The 17,652-nt window shown below is 47.2% G+C and overlaps 1 protein-coding gene across 1 annotated transcript in view; it reads left to right on the forward strand.

The window, feature by feature from the left end:
• LOC311248291 (serine/threonine-protein phosphatase 6 regulatory ankyrin repeat subunit A-like) overlaps positions 1-17,108 on the forward strand; it is a gene marked incomplete at both ends in the record, with an annotated part of 20,241 nt that extends 3,133 nt beyond the window's left edge. Inside the window, 11 exons of the mRNA XM_084339199.1 lie at positions 1,059-1,141; positions 1,335-1,398; positions 6,609-6,677; positions 7,833-7,973; positions 9,737-9,848; positions 11,032-11,058; positions 12,439-12,525; positions 13,329-13,530; positions 15,086-15,173; positions 15,914-16,031; positions 16,889-17,108. Of these exons, the coding sequence (XP_084195325.1) occupies positions 1,059-1,141; positions 1,335-1,398; positions 6,609-6,677; positions 7,833-7,973; positions 9,737-9,848; positions 11,032-11,058; positions 12,439-12,525; positions 13,329-13,530; positions 15,086-15,173; positions 15,914-16,031; positions 16,889-17,108 (1,211 nt within the window). The remainder of the gene's footprint in view (positions 1-1,058; positions 1,142-1,334; positions 1,399-6,608; positions 6,678-7,832; positions 7,974-9,736; positions 9,849-11,031; positions 11,059-12,438; positions 12,526-13,328; positions 13,531-15,085; positions 15,174-15,913; positions 16,032-16,888) is intronic.
• Positions 17,109-17,652: the final 544 nt, after the last annotated feature.

Consider the following 17,652-nt stretch of genomic DNA (forward strand, 5'->3'; position numbering starts at 1 on the left):
ACGACAAGACAGCAGGAAGGGTACAACTCTTATCAGCTGAGTAACAATGTTTATCAAAGTGTTACGTGCTACAGTGTAGGTTAGTTTATTAGGACAAGTGCATGACAGTAAGGTTAGTTAGGCTTAGAGTTACCCTTCTATACCCTTCTAATGTAGTCAAACTAAATCCTCAATTTGAATAAAGTGATTAATCTGATTAAATGATTATAATTTTTTTTATTTTTTATTAAATCAACTTTCTTGAATATAACTCATCAGGTTCGTCAACATAAATAATCCAATAAGGGCTCACGGTTGGTACGAAAGTGTAATGGTGACGTCTTATAGTATAATATTATAATATTAGTGTGTAGCCTAATCTTTAACTGCAACTGTGAAGAAAAAAACCCTAATTGGTTTAAACAGAATGAATAGACAAATACAAAAAAAGATATATATATATATATATATATATATATATATATAGAAAAAAAGAAAAAATCGAATGTTGATTTAGAATTCGAATGTCAACATTATGATCGAAGCTTCGAAGCATTCGGTACCATAGATATATACGGTATAGAACACTAGATAGCTTGCCCGCGCTGCCGGCCAATGGAGAGCGACATCACTGAACCGCCGCCACCTGCCTCCAGTCAGCCTTGAGTGAGAGTGAGTGAGCTGCACAGACAAAAATACTCATAACTCGCTGAAATATTGACGGATTTACAAACGGTTTGGTTTATTACAAGCATTATTAACCTGGCTATGATTCAAGCGGTTTGTAAAAAAAAAAACATCTTTAATTTTTTTTTAATAAGTATGCAGTATCATAACTACATCTTTGATGTTTATAGCAAACCAACCCGTTTGTAAATCCGTCAATATTTCAGCGAGTTATGAGTATTTTTGTCTGTGTAGCTCACTCACTCTCACTCAAGGCTGACTGGAGCAAGATGGCGGCGGTTCAGTGACGCTGGTGACTCCGCCTTAAGCTATCTATTGTTCTATAGATATCTATGTTCGGTACAGCCCTATACTGTTGTATATTCTTCCTCTAATCGTGTCTCTCTCTGCAGGAGAGGTGTCCACGGCATGTTCCCCCTGCACCTGGCTGCTCTCCGGGGCTTCTCCGACTGCTGCAAGAAGCTGCTGTCCTCGGGTACACTCAGTCTCACACACACTCACACACACTCACGCACACGCACACGCACACGCACACGCACACACACACACACTCACGCACACACACACTCACACAGTCTGGCACCAGTCTTTAAAAAAAATGTAAATTCAATGTCGTCTGATATTTCACCTTGACGTATAAATGACCCGTTTGTTGCACATTTGCTCAGGCTTCGACATAGACACCCCTGATGACTTTGGAAGGACCTGCCTACATGCGGCAGCAGCCGGAGGGTAAGTCAGCCGTGGAGTCTTTTGCTGTCGTAGCGGCTTGGGGAGAGGGGAGGTACAGGTCTGGGGGGGAGGGGAGGTACAGGTCTGGGGGAGAGGGGAGGTGCAGGTCTGGGGGAGAGGGGAGGTGCAGGTCTGGGGGAGAGGGGAGGTACAGGTCTGGGGGGGAGGGGAGGTACAGGTCTGGGGGGGAGGGGAGGTACAGGTCTGGGGGAGAGGGGAGGTGCAGGTCTGGGGGAGAGGGGAGGTGCAGGTCTGGGGGAGAGGGGAGGTGCAGGTCTGGGGGGGAGGGGAGGTACAGGTCTGGGGGAGAGGGGAGGTGCAGGTCTGGGGGAGAGGGGAGGTACAGGTCTGGGGGAGAGGGGAGGTGCAGGTCTGGGGGAGAGGGGAGGTGCAGGTCTGGGGGAGAGGGGAGGTACAGGTCTGGGGGAGGGGGGAGGTGCAGGTCTGGGGGAGAGGGGAGGTACAGGTCTGGGGGAGAGGGGAGGTACAGGTCTGGGGGAGAGGGGAGGTGCAGGTCTGGGGGAGAGGGCAGGTACAGGTCTGGGGGAGAGGGGAGGTGCAGGTCTGGGGGAGAGGGCAGGTACAGGTCTGGGGGAGAGGGGAGGTGCAGGTCTGGGGGAGAGGGGAGGTACAGGTCTGGGGGAGAGGGGAGGTGCAGGTCTGGGGGAGAGGGGAGGTGCAGGTCTGGGGGAGAGGGGAGGTACAGGTCTGGGGGAGAGGGGAGGTACAGGTCTGGGGGAGAGGGGAGGTACAGGTCTGGGGGAGAGGGGAGGTGCAGGTCTGGGGGAGAGGGGAGGTGCAGGTCTGGGGGAGAGGGGAGGTGCAGGTCTGGGGGAGAGGGGAGGTACAGGTCTGGGGGAGAGGGGAGGTACAGGTCTGGGGGGAGGGGAGGTACAGGTCTGGGGGAGAGGGGAGGTACAGGTCTGGGGGGGAGGGGAGAGGGGAGGTGCATGTCTGGGGGAGAGGGGAGGTGCAGGTCTGGGGGGGAGGGGAGGTACAGGTCTGGGGGAGAGGGGAGGTACAGGTCTGGGGGGGAGGGGAGGTACAGGTCTGGGGGAGAGGGGAGGTACAGGTCTGGTCTGGGGGAGAGGGGAGGTACAGGTCTGGGGGAGGGGGGAGGTACAGGTCTGGGGGGGAGGGGAGGTACAGGTCTGGGGGAGAGGGGAGGTACAGGTCTGGGGGAGAGGGGAGGTACAGGTCTGGGGGAGAGGGGAGGTGCAGGTCTGGGGGAGAGGGGAGGTACAGGTCTGGGGGAGAGGGGAGGTACAGGTCTGGGGGAGAGGGGAGGTACAGGTCTGGGGGAGAGGGGAGGTACAGGTCTGGGCAGGGTAATAGAAGAATGACATAAATACAGGCAATACAAATTTGACCTGATTATAAAAATATGAGAAAAATAAACAATATAATTAACTCTTAACACTTTAATCGCCGATGACGTGTTTAGACGTCATTCCTAGCCATGCTCATTCTGCCGATGACGCCGTAACTCGTCTTTGATATCAATAATTCAAAAATCTGTGATCGAAATCATATTTCTCCTCCGGAGTCATGAGATGTACTGGTGAGCTCCACTCAACTGTCTAACGGTTCAAGAGCGCCATCCGGTGGCCGATCGGCAGATCGGCCAAGAGGGAGGGGCGCGCCAAACAGGAAGTGCTCATCCATAATCCGTCCGGGCACTCGCGATCGGTAGCCGGACCCCATCTCAACACACTGGATAATCAATCGCTCGCCCTAACTCAATAAACAACGTTATTTGGACGTATATAGTATTATACAACCTGGAAATGGTTCATCAGGATCAACATCCCATAATCGAAAACTGTCTACTCCACGCTCATCCCCCAACGGCGCGAGGAACATACGGTAAGATCCAGCGTTATTTTCTAACGTATTCCATATAAACTGCTCTGATGACCATATGACCCACACTAGACGATTGGTATAACGTTGCCCATGGAATTATAAACGCCCCCTCGCCCATCCGGTCAATATCAGATGATACGTAGTAACTTCTAGAACCACGTCCAGTTGAAATTTTTCATCTGGCAACGATCGCTACCAAACTGTATTTGATCATCAATATAATGCATTTGGAGCTATAAATCAAGTTCTGGAGAAAGCTGCAGAAAACGATAAAAACATACTTATACTTTAGACCATATTTTAGTATGAATATGTGAATGAAAAATTATATCGTTGCTACACCCTGAACAATGGATATAGGACATTGAATGGGCCATAATAATGGCAATTTAGCAATAGAATTTAAAAAGTTATAGCCCTGCAAAGAAGGGGAACTTCTCCATAGACAAATAGAGCTGGCTAGGGATGGTAAATTATGAATTTGAACCATGGCGATCAAAGTGTTGATATAAAAATATTGTTGTAAACAAAGGTGCAGATGAGGGTCTGTAGCCCTATTATATGTTACTCTCAATAAATACAGGCAATGAAGAATTTGAATCTGAATATATATATACTGTGAGTAAGAGTAAAGGTATACAGTATACACAAGGTGCACAAGGTGCAGTACACACAATGTACAGTATACACAAGGTTCAGTACACACAAGGTGCAGTATACACAACGTGCACTATACACAAGGTGCAGTATACACAAGGTGCAGTATACACAATGTGCACTATACACAAGGTGCAGTATACACAAGGTGCAGTATACACAAGGTGCAGTATACACAAGGTGCAGTATACACAAGGTGCAGTACACACTAGGTGCAGTATACACAAGGTGCAGTATACACTAGGTGCACTATACACAAGGTGCAGTATACACAAGGTGCAGTACACACAATGTGCAGTATACACAATGTGCAGTATACACTAGGTGCAGTATACACTAGGTGCAGTATACACTAGGTGCAGTATACACTAGGTGCAGTATACACAAGGTGCAGTATACACTAGGTGCAGTATACACAAGGTGCAGTATACACAAGGTGCAGTATACACAAGGTGCAGTATACACAAGGTGCAGTATACACTAGGTGCACTATACACAAGGTGCAGTATACACAAGGTACAGTATACACAAGGTGCAGTATACACTAGGTACATTATACACTAGGTGCAGTATACACAAGGTACAGTATACACAAGGTGCACTATACACTAGGTGCACTATACACAAGGTGCAGTATACACAAGGTGCAGTATACACTAGGTACAGTATACACAAGGTGCAGTATACACAAGGTGCAGTATACACTAGGTGCACTATACACAAGGTGCAGTATACACAAGGTGCAGTATACACTAGGTGCAGTATACACAAGGTGCAGTATACACAAGGTACAGTATACACTAGGTACAGTATACACAAGGTGCAGTATACACAAGGTGCAGTATACACTAGGTGCAGTATACACAAGGTACAGTATACACAAGGTGCACTATACACAAGGTGCAGTATACACTAGGTGCAGTATACACAAGGTGCAGTATACACTAGGTGCACTATACACAAGGTGCAGTATACACAAGGTGCAGTATACACAAGGTGCAGTATAGACAAGGTGCAGTATAGACAAGGTGCAGTATACACAATGTGCAGTATACACAAGGTGCAGTATACACTAGGTGCAGTATACACAAGGTGCACTATACACTAGGTGCACTATACACAAGGTGCAGTATACACAATGTGCAGTATACACAAGGTACAGTATACACTAGGTGCAGTATACACTAGGTGCAGTATACACAAGGTGCAGTATACACAAGGTACAGTATACACTAGGTGCAGCACACACAATGTGCAATACACACAATGTGCAGTATACACTAGGTGCAGTATACACTAGGTGCAGTATACACAAGGTGCAGTATACACAAGGTGCAGTATACACAAGGTGCAGTATACACAAGGTGCACTATACACAAGGTGCAGTATACACAAGGTACACTATACACAAGGTGCAGTATACACAAGGTGCACTATACACAAGGTGCAGTATACACAAGGTACAGTATACACAAGGTACAGTATACACAAGGTGCAGTATACACAAGGTGCAGTATACACAAGGTGCAGTATACACTAGGTGCAGTATACACTAGGTACAGTATACACAAGGTGCAGTATACACAAGGTGCAGTATACACAAGGTGCAGTATACACTAGGTGCAGTATACACTAGGTGCAGTATACACTAGGTGCAGTATACACTAGGTGCAGTACACACAAGGTGCAGTACACACAAGGTGCAGTATACACTAGGTGCAGTATACACAAGGTGCAGTATACACTAGGTGCAGTAAACACAAGGTGCAGTATACACAACGTGCAGTATACACAAGGTGCCCTAACTGGCATGATATATATCATATGTTGTGGTCCGTGCCGGTTTTGGTAAACTAGTAAACTAAAATATCTAGTAGTCCTACGTAGACTTTGCGTGAACCTCCCACCTGCAGTGTCCTTCAGTAGGAAACCTCTAACACTCAGTAACGCAGGTCTGTCTGCCGCTGAATGTCAGCCTGTCCACCCAGTGTGAGCCAAATCAGATAAGCAGTGAGCAAGCTGTCGCAGTTAAGGTCACACACACACACAGAGACAGACACGCACGCACGCACGCACGCACGCACACACACACACACACACACACACACACACACACACACACACACACACACACACACAGAGTACAACAGCCCCTGTGTGTCAGCGCGTGGGTGTAAAGTCCAAGTCTCCTTGACGACGACATCAAAATACAGCGACCAGAGCTCTTTTTGGACCCAGTGGGCAACACTGTCCCGTTTACTTGGAGAACGTTGTCAATATCTAGACCCTGATCCACAACCTCCTCTTTGTTGTTATCCTCTCTCTCTCTCTCTCTCTCTCTCTCTCTCCCTTCTCTCTCTCTCCCTTCTCTCTCTCCCTCTCTCTCTCCCTTCTTTCTCTCTCTCTCTCTCTCTCCTCTCTCTATCCTTCTCTCTGTCTGTATGAAATGTATAATTGTGTTAAGAGTGAAGCTCTGGATAATTCCTTGATTATCTGCTGGATTTGTACCTATATTGTATATTATAATTAACTATAACTATGTATAATAATAATAATAAACGTTATTTGTATAGCACCCTTTATACAAGAATTGCAGTGCAAAGTGCTTCACAGCAGTAAAATACAGAATAAAAGTAATGCAGAGAATAAGAAAAAGTGGATATTGTTCTGTATCTGTATCCATCCAGGAACCTGGAGTGTCTGAACCTGCTCTTGAACACAGGAGCAGACTTCAACAGGAAAGACCACTTTGGAAGGTGAGGTCTAAACTGTTGTCAGATCACACATTTTGCAAGATTTTTATTGTATTTATGTATTGTAGTGTAGAAATCGTCGGAAAAGAAGAAACGCACAATTTCTATCTTGCGACAACACAAAGCCGTGTGTCATTTATTATCTTTTTAGCACAAGTGACAGCTGTCGGATCTATGCTGTGCTAGCCTCGGACAGCTCCTAGTACCCAAACATTTTATCAATGACATTCCACCAGCACGTCTTCTCCAAGCCCAACCCCAAAACCCACCTCCTTAAAGCGACAGTGCCCCATCAATACATCAACACAATACAATGGTTAATTATGTCCATAGCACCCACTACATACGTCCCCCCAGAATTCATCATAACAAAAGAAGTCAATGAACAGGAGGGTGGAGAACTCTGCCATAACGGCTCCGCCTGACCCCTGTAGAGGCCGGCGCCTCTGTGGGGAAAACCTCAAGGCCCCTACGGCCACTCGGGCACTGGATAGGTGGCGAGGGGGTCTCGTGGGCCTTACTCGGAAGACTGGGCAAGGTAGGGCGTCGTCCCCGCCGTGGGGGCTGGGCCAGTCCAACAGGTTTGCATCTATGGTGGACTGTGTCGACCACAACACCAGAGGGAGCTCCACAAATCATGTTCAACCCAGATTCGGCTCAAACAAGGGACTAAACACGTTTCGCAATTATGCCACAACAATGTGGAACGCCCTAACGACAGCCGTAAAATAATGTGAATCCCTACCCACCTTCAAAACCGCTCTCAAAGAGCACCTACGGGAGGCTGCAATTCGAAACTGGCCCCCGTAAATGTCCAAACCCCACCCACCCACCCAACCCCCTCCTAATGTACAGTTTCCTCCCCCTCGAATGTATATAGTTTCTGTTAGGATCTCTGTTAAACAGTACTGTATATTTGTATATCTTAACAATTGTGTGTGTATTGAGCCATACTGTATTCAAATCGAATCAAATCAAATTTATTTGTAAGGCCGAATTGTACCCATTCTGCAATAAAATGTCCAATCGGTCAATAATGAACCACTGGTGTCTTTGTTTGCATCTCTCTCTCTCTCTCTCTCTCTCTCTCTCTCTCTCTCGCTCTCGCTCTCGCTCTCGCTCTCGCTCTCGCTCTCGCTCTCGCTCTCTCTCTCTCAGGAGCCCCCTCCACTATGCCTCAGCTAACTGTAACTACCAGTGTGTGTTTGCCCTGGTGGGCTCCGGGGCCGGTGTGAACGAGCTGGACCAGAGGGGCTGCAGCCCCCTGCACTACACCGCCGCAGCCGACACGGACGGCAAGTAAGATGCAATGGAATAGAATAGACTTTATTGTCATTATTACTCGCGTACAACGAGATTAGAATATAATCTTTATTGTCATTGTTGGTACAACGAAATTGAGTTTGGAGCATCACCACTGGCATACAAACATACTGAATATAGCATGTGCAAAATAATAATATCAATAATAATAATAATATAATATCAATGTCTCAATGTCCTCAATAATAATAATAATATAACATCAATGTCCAAAGTGCAATAGTGCTAGTGCAAATAAATAGTACAGTGACAGTCCAGTGAGTTAATGGATGGAGGAGGGGGGGCGGGGGTTGGCTTGGCTTGCAATGGATGTAATAGTGTATAGTGCAGCAATGCAAGTCCGGTTCACAGTTATTGTTGTAATGTAGAAGTGGGAGTTATGTCACCGGGGGTTGGGGACGGGTGGTGCAAGGGGGGGGGGGCAAGTTTATGATCGTTGAGCAGCCTGACAGCCCGTGGATAGAGGCTGTTGGTCAGTCTGCTAGTTCCGGACTGGATGGATCTATACCTTCGACCAGAGGGCAGCAGTTGAAAAAGATGGTGTGCTGGGTGGTACTGGTCCTGTAGGATGTTATTCACACGACGTAGGCAGCGGGAGGTGAAGACTGTGGAGATATCTGGGAGGCTAGCTCCAGTGATCCTCCTCGCAGCCTTGACCACTCTGTGGAGGGCCTCCTTCTCTGCCCTGGTGCAGCTGGGGAACCACACCACCAGTAGTCTGTACGTGAGTACACTCTCTACTGCACAGTGGTAGAAGTTAGCCATCAGTCCCTGTGGGAATTTAGCCCATTTTAAGCTTCCGCAGATAGAAGAGGCGTTGCTGTGCTTTCCCCACAGCAGAGGTGATGTTGATCCCCCAGGACAGGTCATCAGACATGGTCACACCCAGAAACTAAAATTTTGAAACCCTCTCCACCTCCTCATTTCCAATGAGGAGTGGAGAGTGGCTGAGGTCACCAGTCCTGCGGAAAAATCAATGATCATTAGGGACTTCAATCAATCAAATTTGATTGATTGAAACTAGTGCTGTCAGGCGATTAAAAAAATGTATCTAATTAATTACATGATTTGTAATTAATTAATCTAATTAATCGCATTTTAATCGCATAACCATTTTATGCCTCATATTCTATATTCTATAATCATATTTCAAATAGCATGTGTCCAGATGGCAGAATTCAGTACTGTATCTACAAAACTTTCTGTTTAATCATCTTCCATCTATTAATTTGCTTAGATTTTTCAGGTCTGGTCAAAGATTAAAAAAAAATGCATTGATATTCTCATTTGGTTCATTACAATTGATCAAAATTAAATTTTCATTCAATCAATCACAGCGCAGATTGATTGATTGAATGTAAATATTATTAACAGATTGCAGAATGGGTACAATACAGTACGGCTCAATACACACAATTGTTAAGGGGATGCAGACCAGAGAAAGACTTTCGTCTTGTTTACATCAGGGTCCCCCATTTTCAATTTATAATGAATTGTAAGTAGGGTGCAACTAGCACAGTGCAATCCATTCTTTGTGGATCTAGCCCTGAGTGTTACTTGATTGGGAATCACAAAGGGGGGGACCTTTTGCGTTCCATTGGTTTGTTTTTAAACGGGCTGTTAGCCAGATACCCGGCCAAGTTGCTTCGCTAATGGCCTGTGTGTGTGTTGTTTATGCCGTCTCATTGGTCGTGCTCGCCCCTGCTCTGTTTTCTGACGGGTTCCTGTGGGTTTGTCAGGTGTCTGGAGTACCTGTTGAGGAACGACGCTAACCCAGGAGTGAGAGACAAGGAGGGATACAGCCCCGTTCACTACGCCTCGGCCCACGGACACACGCTCTGTCTGGAGCTGGTGAGAGAACTACAACCACCGTACTACTAGTGAGGAGTTACGTCTCCCCACATCCAGTACTCGCATTAATAACTCCAACTAGGGGTGTAACGATGCATCGATTAATCGAGATGCATCGATTCTAATGTGTTCGATTTGATGCATCGATTTGAATATGTTAGAATCGATTATAATCGAAATATTTTCTTTTTCTTTTTTCTTTTTTTTTTATGTTTTTTCTTTGTGTATTGTTTTTATTGACCTATAGTCCATTCATGCTGAGTGAATCAGTTCCCCCAGCCACATTTGTGTATTCAAAATTTTTTGGGGAACTAACTGATAGAACATTTCTAAAAAAAATTATAGAAAATTATTCGAATCGAATCGTGGTCAAATGAAGAGATTTCATGATGCATTGAATCGTTGCCCGAAGAATCGCAATCGAAACGTTGTGAGGTTGAATCGTTACACCCCCTAACTCGAACGCATCTTAAACAGCGTGGCGGCAGAAATAACAATACTCTGCGATATATAACCGATGCTTAATGCGTATGGTCAGTCAAAACGGGCAGATACCGTTTGTAATAATGACATTACCTCCACTCTGTCTGCAGCCGTCCTCTCAGCTCATGGAACATCCTATTTCTTGAGAGAAAAGTGTCTTCAATGTGTCCGTATTAATAATAGTCTGAGAGTGCTACGCGAAGTGGGCGGCATGATTTGGAAATGAACAAACACCAACTGCTGTTTTAATCTTTCGGATAACAAGCTTTTCACAGTAACATTAGTGTTAGCTCTCCCACGCTCCACAGTAACATTAGTGTTAGCTCTCCCACGCTCCACAGTAACATTAGTGTTAGCTCTCCCACGCTCCACAGCTTCCAGTGTTGTCTTCCTGCGACAACAACTCAACGCCGTGCTACATTTCAGAGCGAGATTTCTGTCCCCAGTGGCAAAAACAACGTTTTAGGATTCACCCGTTTGGGTTTGATAAACACAATTGAAATAGCTATTTTGACGAAAGTGCCAAGTAAAAAAAAAATCCTTCATGGTAACCATTGGTGATCTGAAAATGGACATTTTAAAAGATTTAAACAGTTTCCCCCACCCTATTTTACAAACTTTCTTTCTTTCTTTCTTTTTTTACTATACGTAATAGTATTTGTGTTTGTAAACTTGTGTGTGTTTGTTTGTTTCCTCTCAGATGGCCAGCGACACCCCTCTTGATGTGGTGAGTATATCAGACTGCTCTTCACTGTTTTGCTCTGCTTGTTTTTTCTTGTGGTCACTTTCTTCCGTGGCAGCAGCTCCCTCTGGTGGCCGAATGCGGTACCAGATTATGACTCGGTTGCGGTGCAGGATCTGCCTCGTCACTCCGTTTGAGAACCTGATTGATGATCACTTTGATTGATTGATTGAAAAGTTTATTAACAGATTGCAGAATGGGTACAGTACAGTACAGCTCAATACATACAATTGTTAAGAGGATGCAGACCAGAGAAAGACTTTCGTCTTGTTTCCATCAGGGTCCCCCATTTTCAATTCATCATATGACACACATGACATACAGATAGACAGTACTGCTACATCTATACATTTATGACATACCAGATTTTCAAATACAGTACTGTTTGTGATACTAAAAAAATCCAGAAGAAGAGTATATACATTTGACATAGAAACTGTGCATTGGGGGAGGCTGGGTAGGTGGGGTGGGGCTGTACATTGGGGGTGGGGGGGGGGGGGGGGGTAGGGGGGGGACACACTGTACATTGGAATACTGACATACATTTGACATGGAAACTGTACATTGGAGGAGGTTGGGTAGGTGGGGTGGGGTGGGGTTGGGTGGGGCTGTACATTGGAATACTGACAAAGCCATGCTTGGTCTTTATTGTACAACTGGGTTAGGACATTTGTAGGGGCCAGTTTTGAATTGCAGTCTCCCGTAGGTGTTCTTTGAGAGTGTTTTTGAAGGTGGGTAGTGATTTACATTCCTTTACAGCTTTGGGTAGGGCGTTCCACATTGTTGTGGCATAATTGCGAAACGTGTTTAGTCCCTTGTTTGAGCCGAATCTGGGTTTAACATGATTTGTGGAGCTCCCTCTGGTGTTGTGATCGTGGTATTCACTGACCTTTGGGAAGTATTTTGACATGTACATGGGTACCTTGGTCGTGTAGTGTATCTTGTAGACCAGGCCCATTGCAAGTTGCTGTACTCTGTCGTCTACTCTAAGCCATCCTAGGTTGTCAAAGTGTGCAGGGGTGAGGTGGGTTCTAGGAGTAAGGTCAAGCAGTAGTCTGACCAGTTTGTTTTGAGATGTTTGTAATTTGGTTTTTAGTGCCTTTGAGGTGCTTTGGTACCATGAGGTGCAAGCATAGTCGTAGTACCCTTGAATGAGTGCTCCTGCCAGAGTCTTCAGGGTATTCTTGTTTACCAGGGAGGAGATCCGGTACAAGAATCGAGTTCGTTGATTGACTTTTTTTATTACATTGGATGCCATTTTGTCACAGGAAAGATTAGCCTCTAGGATGGAACCCAGGTAGGTAATTTCATCTTTCCTTGTGACAATATTGTCACGATCATTTCGATCATTTCTCTCCCCGTCAGCTGTTGGAGACGTCGGGAACCGACATCATGGGTGACTCAGAAAGCCACGCCCCCATCAGCCCTCTGCACCTGGCTGTGAGTCTGGCTGTGAGTCTGTCTGCCTGTCTGTCTGTCTGTCTGTCTGTCTGCCTGCCTGTCTGTCTGTATGTCTGCCTGTCTGTCTGTCTGCCTGTCTGTCTCTCTATCTGCCTGTCTGTCTCTCTACCTGTCTGTCTGTCTGTCTGTCTCTCTACCTGTCTGTCTGTCTCTCTACCTGTCTGTCTCTCTACCTGCCTGTCTGTCTCTCTACCTACCTGTCTGTTGCTCTACCTGTCTGTCTCTCTGCCTACCTGTCTGTCTCTCTACCTACCTACCTGTCTCTCTACCTGTCTGTCTCTCTGCCTACCTGTCTGTCTCTCTACCTACCTGTCTGTCTCTCTACCTACCTGTCTGTCTCTCTACCTGTCTGTCTATCTGCCTACCTGTCTGTCTCTCTACCTGTCTGTCTCTCTACCTACCTGTCTGTCGGTCTCTCTACCTACCTGTCTGTCTCTCTACCTGCCTGTCTCTCTACCTACTTGTCTGTCTCTCTACCTGTCTGTCTGTCTCTCTACCTGCCTGTCTGTCTCTCTACCTGTCTGTCTCTCTGCCTACCTGTCTGTCTGTCTCTCTACCTGTCTGTCTGTCTACCTGTCTGTCTATAAGTCCCCCTGACCTTGTTGCTGTAATGAAAGATATCAATGGTGTGTGTGTGTGTGTGTGTGTGTGTGTGTGTGTGTGTGTGTGTGTGTGTGTGTGTGTGTTACCTAACCTGTTGTGTGTGTGTGTGTGTGTGTGTGTGTGTGTGTGTGTGTGTGTGTGTGTATGTGTGTTACCTAACCTGTTCCCCTCTCCACTGTTCCCCTCGCCAGGCTCACCACGGCCACTGTGGGGCGCTAGAGGTGCTGCTGTCCTCCCTGCTGGAGGTGGACGTGAGGAGCCCCGAGGGCCGCACCCCCCTGAGCCTCGCCTGCTCCCGGGGCCACCAGGAGTGCGTGTCCCTGCTGCTGCACCACGGGGCCTCGCCCATGGCCCGCGACTACAGCCAGAAGAGGACCGCCATCCACGCTGCAGGTGGGGGGAGAGGGGGAGGGGGCCATGTGTTCAGAGAGGGGGAGGGGCCATGTGTTCAGAGAGAGAGGGGGAGGAGCCATGTGTTCAGAGAGAGAGGGGGAGGAGCCATGTGTTCAGAGAGAGAGGGGGAGGAGCCATGTGTTCAGAGAGAGAGGGGGAGGAGCTATATGTAGACCATGTGTTCAGAGAGGGGGAGGAGCAATATATTTTTAATCGCAATACTATCGCGTATCGTGACTCAAGTATCGTGATGATATCGTATCGTGAGGCCTCTGGTGATTCCCAGCCCTAGTTTTAACCGTGAGTGTTACAAAGGGTCAGATTAAACCGAATATATATATTTATTGCCTGAGATCCCATGTATAATATTTGTATATCGTTTGATATCCCTTGTATATTCTTTGTACATATACACGGAATATCCCTTTACCTGGTACAGGACAGACCATAATATTCGTTCTCCTATTGGAAGCGATCCCCTAGGCGCCACGGCCATACCCCCCAATGTCTAGTTCAAAGTCACCGCTGAGACATGCCTGTACATGCCCGGTTCTGCGCAAGAATACGAGACAGAAATAAGGCTGGTACTAGATTATTCACCGTACGTATAAATACGTCGCAGGTGGATACAGCAGCACTTAGCCTAAAGTCAAGTTAACCTAGAAACGTGTTACCCTCAAACGTAAAAGCCTTCATCACGAGTCAACGACCAAGTGAAGTGAGCAACCGTGCATCTAAATAGAGCACTTATAGCCGCGTGCGAATAGGACAGTAAAAGTGTCAGAGCTTAGTGGAATAACGGCAAGTTCGACCTAGTTAATGTGAAGTACCGCGCACCGGAGAATCTACACCGGTGAATGCAGAGCCTTTTCCGGCTGGATTATTATATTGCTTTGGTACCGTGGCTGCTGGAGGAGAGAATCGTCTACACCCACTGCTGTGTGGGATTTACCCGTGAGGAGCATCACTCGAGCCCGTCTCTAGGAGAGGCTGGCCGGCTTTCACCTATGCTGCACGCATACTTGGATTATAGCTGCTGCTTTCGTCTGCCGATCAAGGGAGTAATGTACCGCCTCCCGTAGCTGGAGCTTATTGATTCCCCGTTGATCCAGAGTTTGCATTCGAACATTCCTCCCCCCTGCTGGCCTACAACCGGAGGGACCCTACTAGTATCTCCCGCTGCCCTACTAGTGTACCATAGATATAATTCCTATGATACAGGTGGTATTCATTATCTCCTGCGTAATATTCTAATGGACTTACGCTCTTGACCTATTCATGCACATTCTTCGCCTTACAAGCGCGACTCTAATTCTCAAGTAATGTAAGATAATCTTCGTGCTGCTAATAAATATTATTCTAACCCATATTTGTTGTGGAACAGTGTCATTGTGGAGGTGTTCATCTCATATACCTGTGTACTGTATGGCCAGTAGTAATGTACATAAGACAGTAGTGGTTTAATGATACCATACTTATTAATACAGTCAGGGAATTGTACCCCTCAGTTACAGTGAGTGTGTCTCTCTAACTGTGTGTGTTCACCTCCCAACAGCCATGAACGGCCACCCGGAGTGTCTGCGCCTGGTCATCACCAACAACCACCAGCACACCTCTGTGGACGTCCAGGACGCCAACAAACAGTGAGTGAGTGTGTGTGTGTGTGTGTGGGTGTCTGTGTGTGTGTGTGTGTGTGTGTGTGTGTCTGTGTGTGTGTGTGTCTGTGTGTGTGTAAAGAAAAGCGGCTTAAGTTGGAGATTGTGATGTGTTGGATGTCTTGATTTGTCTTTAGTTGTTCATTAGCACAGTGTATAGTTATTTTATCAATATAGTGTGTCGCATATAATGGGCTGGTAAATGGACTGCATTGTTATAGCAGCTTTTATCCAAAGCGCTTTACAATTTGTTCCTCACATTTTACCCGTTCACTCACACACACACACACCGACGGCGGAGGCGACCACGCAAGGTGCCGACCTGCTCATCGGGAGCAGTTAGGGGTTAAGTGTCTTCGCTCAAGGACACTTCGACACGCTGTCCGGGAGGAGCGGGATTCGAACCGGGAACCTCCGGATTACCAGGCGACTGCTCTCTACCTCCTTCCCGCCACTGTCGCACTGTATATTGATCCATATAGCTTCAATTATACAGGGATGCACCGATAGTGATATTGGATACCAGGGTGATGATACCAGGGTGATACCAGGGTGATACCAGACAGGGTGTTGTTATTGGGAGAAGTCGAGAGAGATCAGAAAGCCAAGTGATCGTTTTGCAAACGGCAACAACCGTTGTCTCTTGCCAACATGGAGGACAAATGGAGCATTGTAAATGTTCTGTGAAAGGGACTAGAAGCTGTGTGTTTGTGTTCTTGTGGTTCCAGGAGTCCTCTGATGCTGGCGGTGCTGAGTGGACACACAGAGTGCGTTTACTCCCTGCTCAGTAAAGGAGCCAGCGTGGAGGCGTCTGACCGCTGGGGGAGGACGGCTCTACACCGTGGAGTAAGACCTCTCTCTCTCTCTCTCTCTCTCTCTCTCTCTCTCTCTCTCTCTCTCTCTCTCTCTCTCTCTCTCTCTCTCTGACCTGCGGCTAAAACCTCTCGACGTTATTATTTGTTACATTATTGATGAAACTGTAATGTAGCATTTTAATTGCAAGGTCTGACATTGACCAAACTTGATATGCATGACCTTGGTGGGCTCTAGGTCAACTCCTGAAAAGGGGGTCAATGTCAGACTTTGCAATCAAAAGTTAGGGGGCTAATAACCCTTGCCATAATTTCAGTGCGCCCCCTAACTTTTGATTGCAAAGTCTGACATTGACCCCCTTTTCAGGAGTTGACCTAGAGCCCACCAAGGTCATGCATATCAAGTTTGGTCAATGTCAGACCTTGCAATACACTGTAAGGCACTGTAAGGCTACTGTCCTGCCTCACTTCCAGTGATGAAGCTAAGCTATGCTAACGGAGCGTCTATTCCCAAAGCTAAAATGCATGCACAGAGACAAAAAAGGTATGCATCTTCTTGTCTAACTCCAGGGAAGATGTTAAATAAGCTAATTTCCCAAAATGTTGGAGTTCCCCTTTAACGGTATGAAGATTTCCCATCACGATTACAGTGAAACCCTTCTGCCGTCGTCACTCAGCAGCACTGCTGTCCCTCCTCCCCCCTGCAGGAGGCGGTGACGGGCCAGGAGGAGTGTGTGGAGGGTTAGGGTTATTACTTTACACCCCTGCTCACGCTGCTGTCCCTCCCCCTCCCTGCAGGGGGCGGTGACGGGCCAGGAGGAGTGTGTGGAGGGTTAGGGTTATTACTTTACACCCCTGCTCACGCTGCTGTCCTCCTCCCCCTCCCTGCAGGCGGTGACGGGCCAGGAGGAGTGTGTGGAGGCCCTGATCCAGCACGGGGCCAGCGTGTGCGCCCGCGACAGCCGGGGACGCTCCCCGCTCCACCTGGCGGCAGCCTGCGGGCGCGTGGGGGCGCTGGGCATCCTGCTGCAAGACACCAGCGCCTCGCACACCCAGACGCACCTCACCGACAACCAGGGCTACACGCCCCTGCACTGGGCCTGCTACAACGGTACCACCGGGGGGGGGGGAGCGTTTAGAGGAACACGCCAACGTCATGGGGACATGTGCTTACCGTGTTCTCCAGAGTCACACAGGAAGATAGATACCATGTTCTTACCGTGTTCTCCAGAGTCACACAGGAAGATAGATACCATGTTCTTACCGTGTTCTCCAGAGTCACACAGGAAGATAGATACCATGTTCTTACCGTGTTCTCCAGAGTCACACAGGAAGATAGATACCATGTTCTTACCATGTTCTCCAGAGTCACACAGGAAGATAGATACCATGTTCTTACCGTGTTCTCCAGAGTCACACAGGAAGATAGATACCATGTTCTTACCGTGTTCTCCAGAGTCACACAGGAAGATAGATACCATGTTCTTACCGTGTTCTCCAGTCACACAGGAAGATAGATACCATGTGCTTACCGTGTTCTCCAGAGTCACACAGGAAGATAGATACCATGTTCTTACCGTGTTCTCCAGTCACACAGGAAGATAGATACCATGTTCTTACCGTGTTCTCCAGAGTCACACAGGAAGATAGATACC

This window comes from Notolepis coatsorum (genome assembly GCF_963971535.1).
Source record: "Notolepis coatsorum genome assembly, contig: SCAFFOLD_2529, whole genome shotgun sequence".
In the NCBI taxonomy this organism is placed as follows: domain Eukaryota; kingdom Metazoa; phylum Chordata; class Actinopteri; order Aulopiformes; family Paralepididae; genus Notolepis; species Notolepis coatsorum.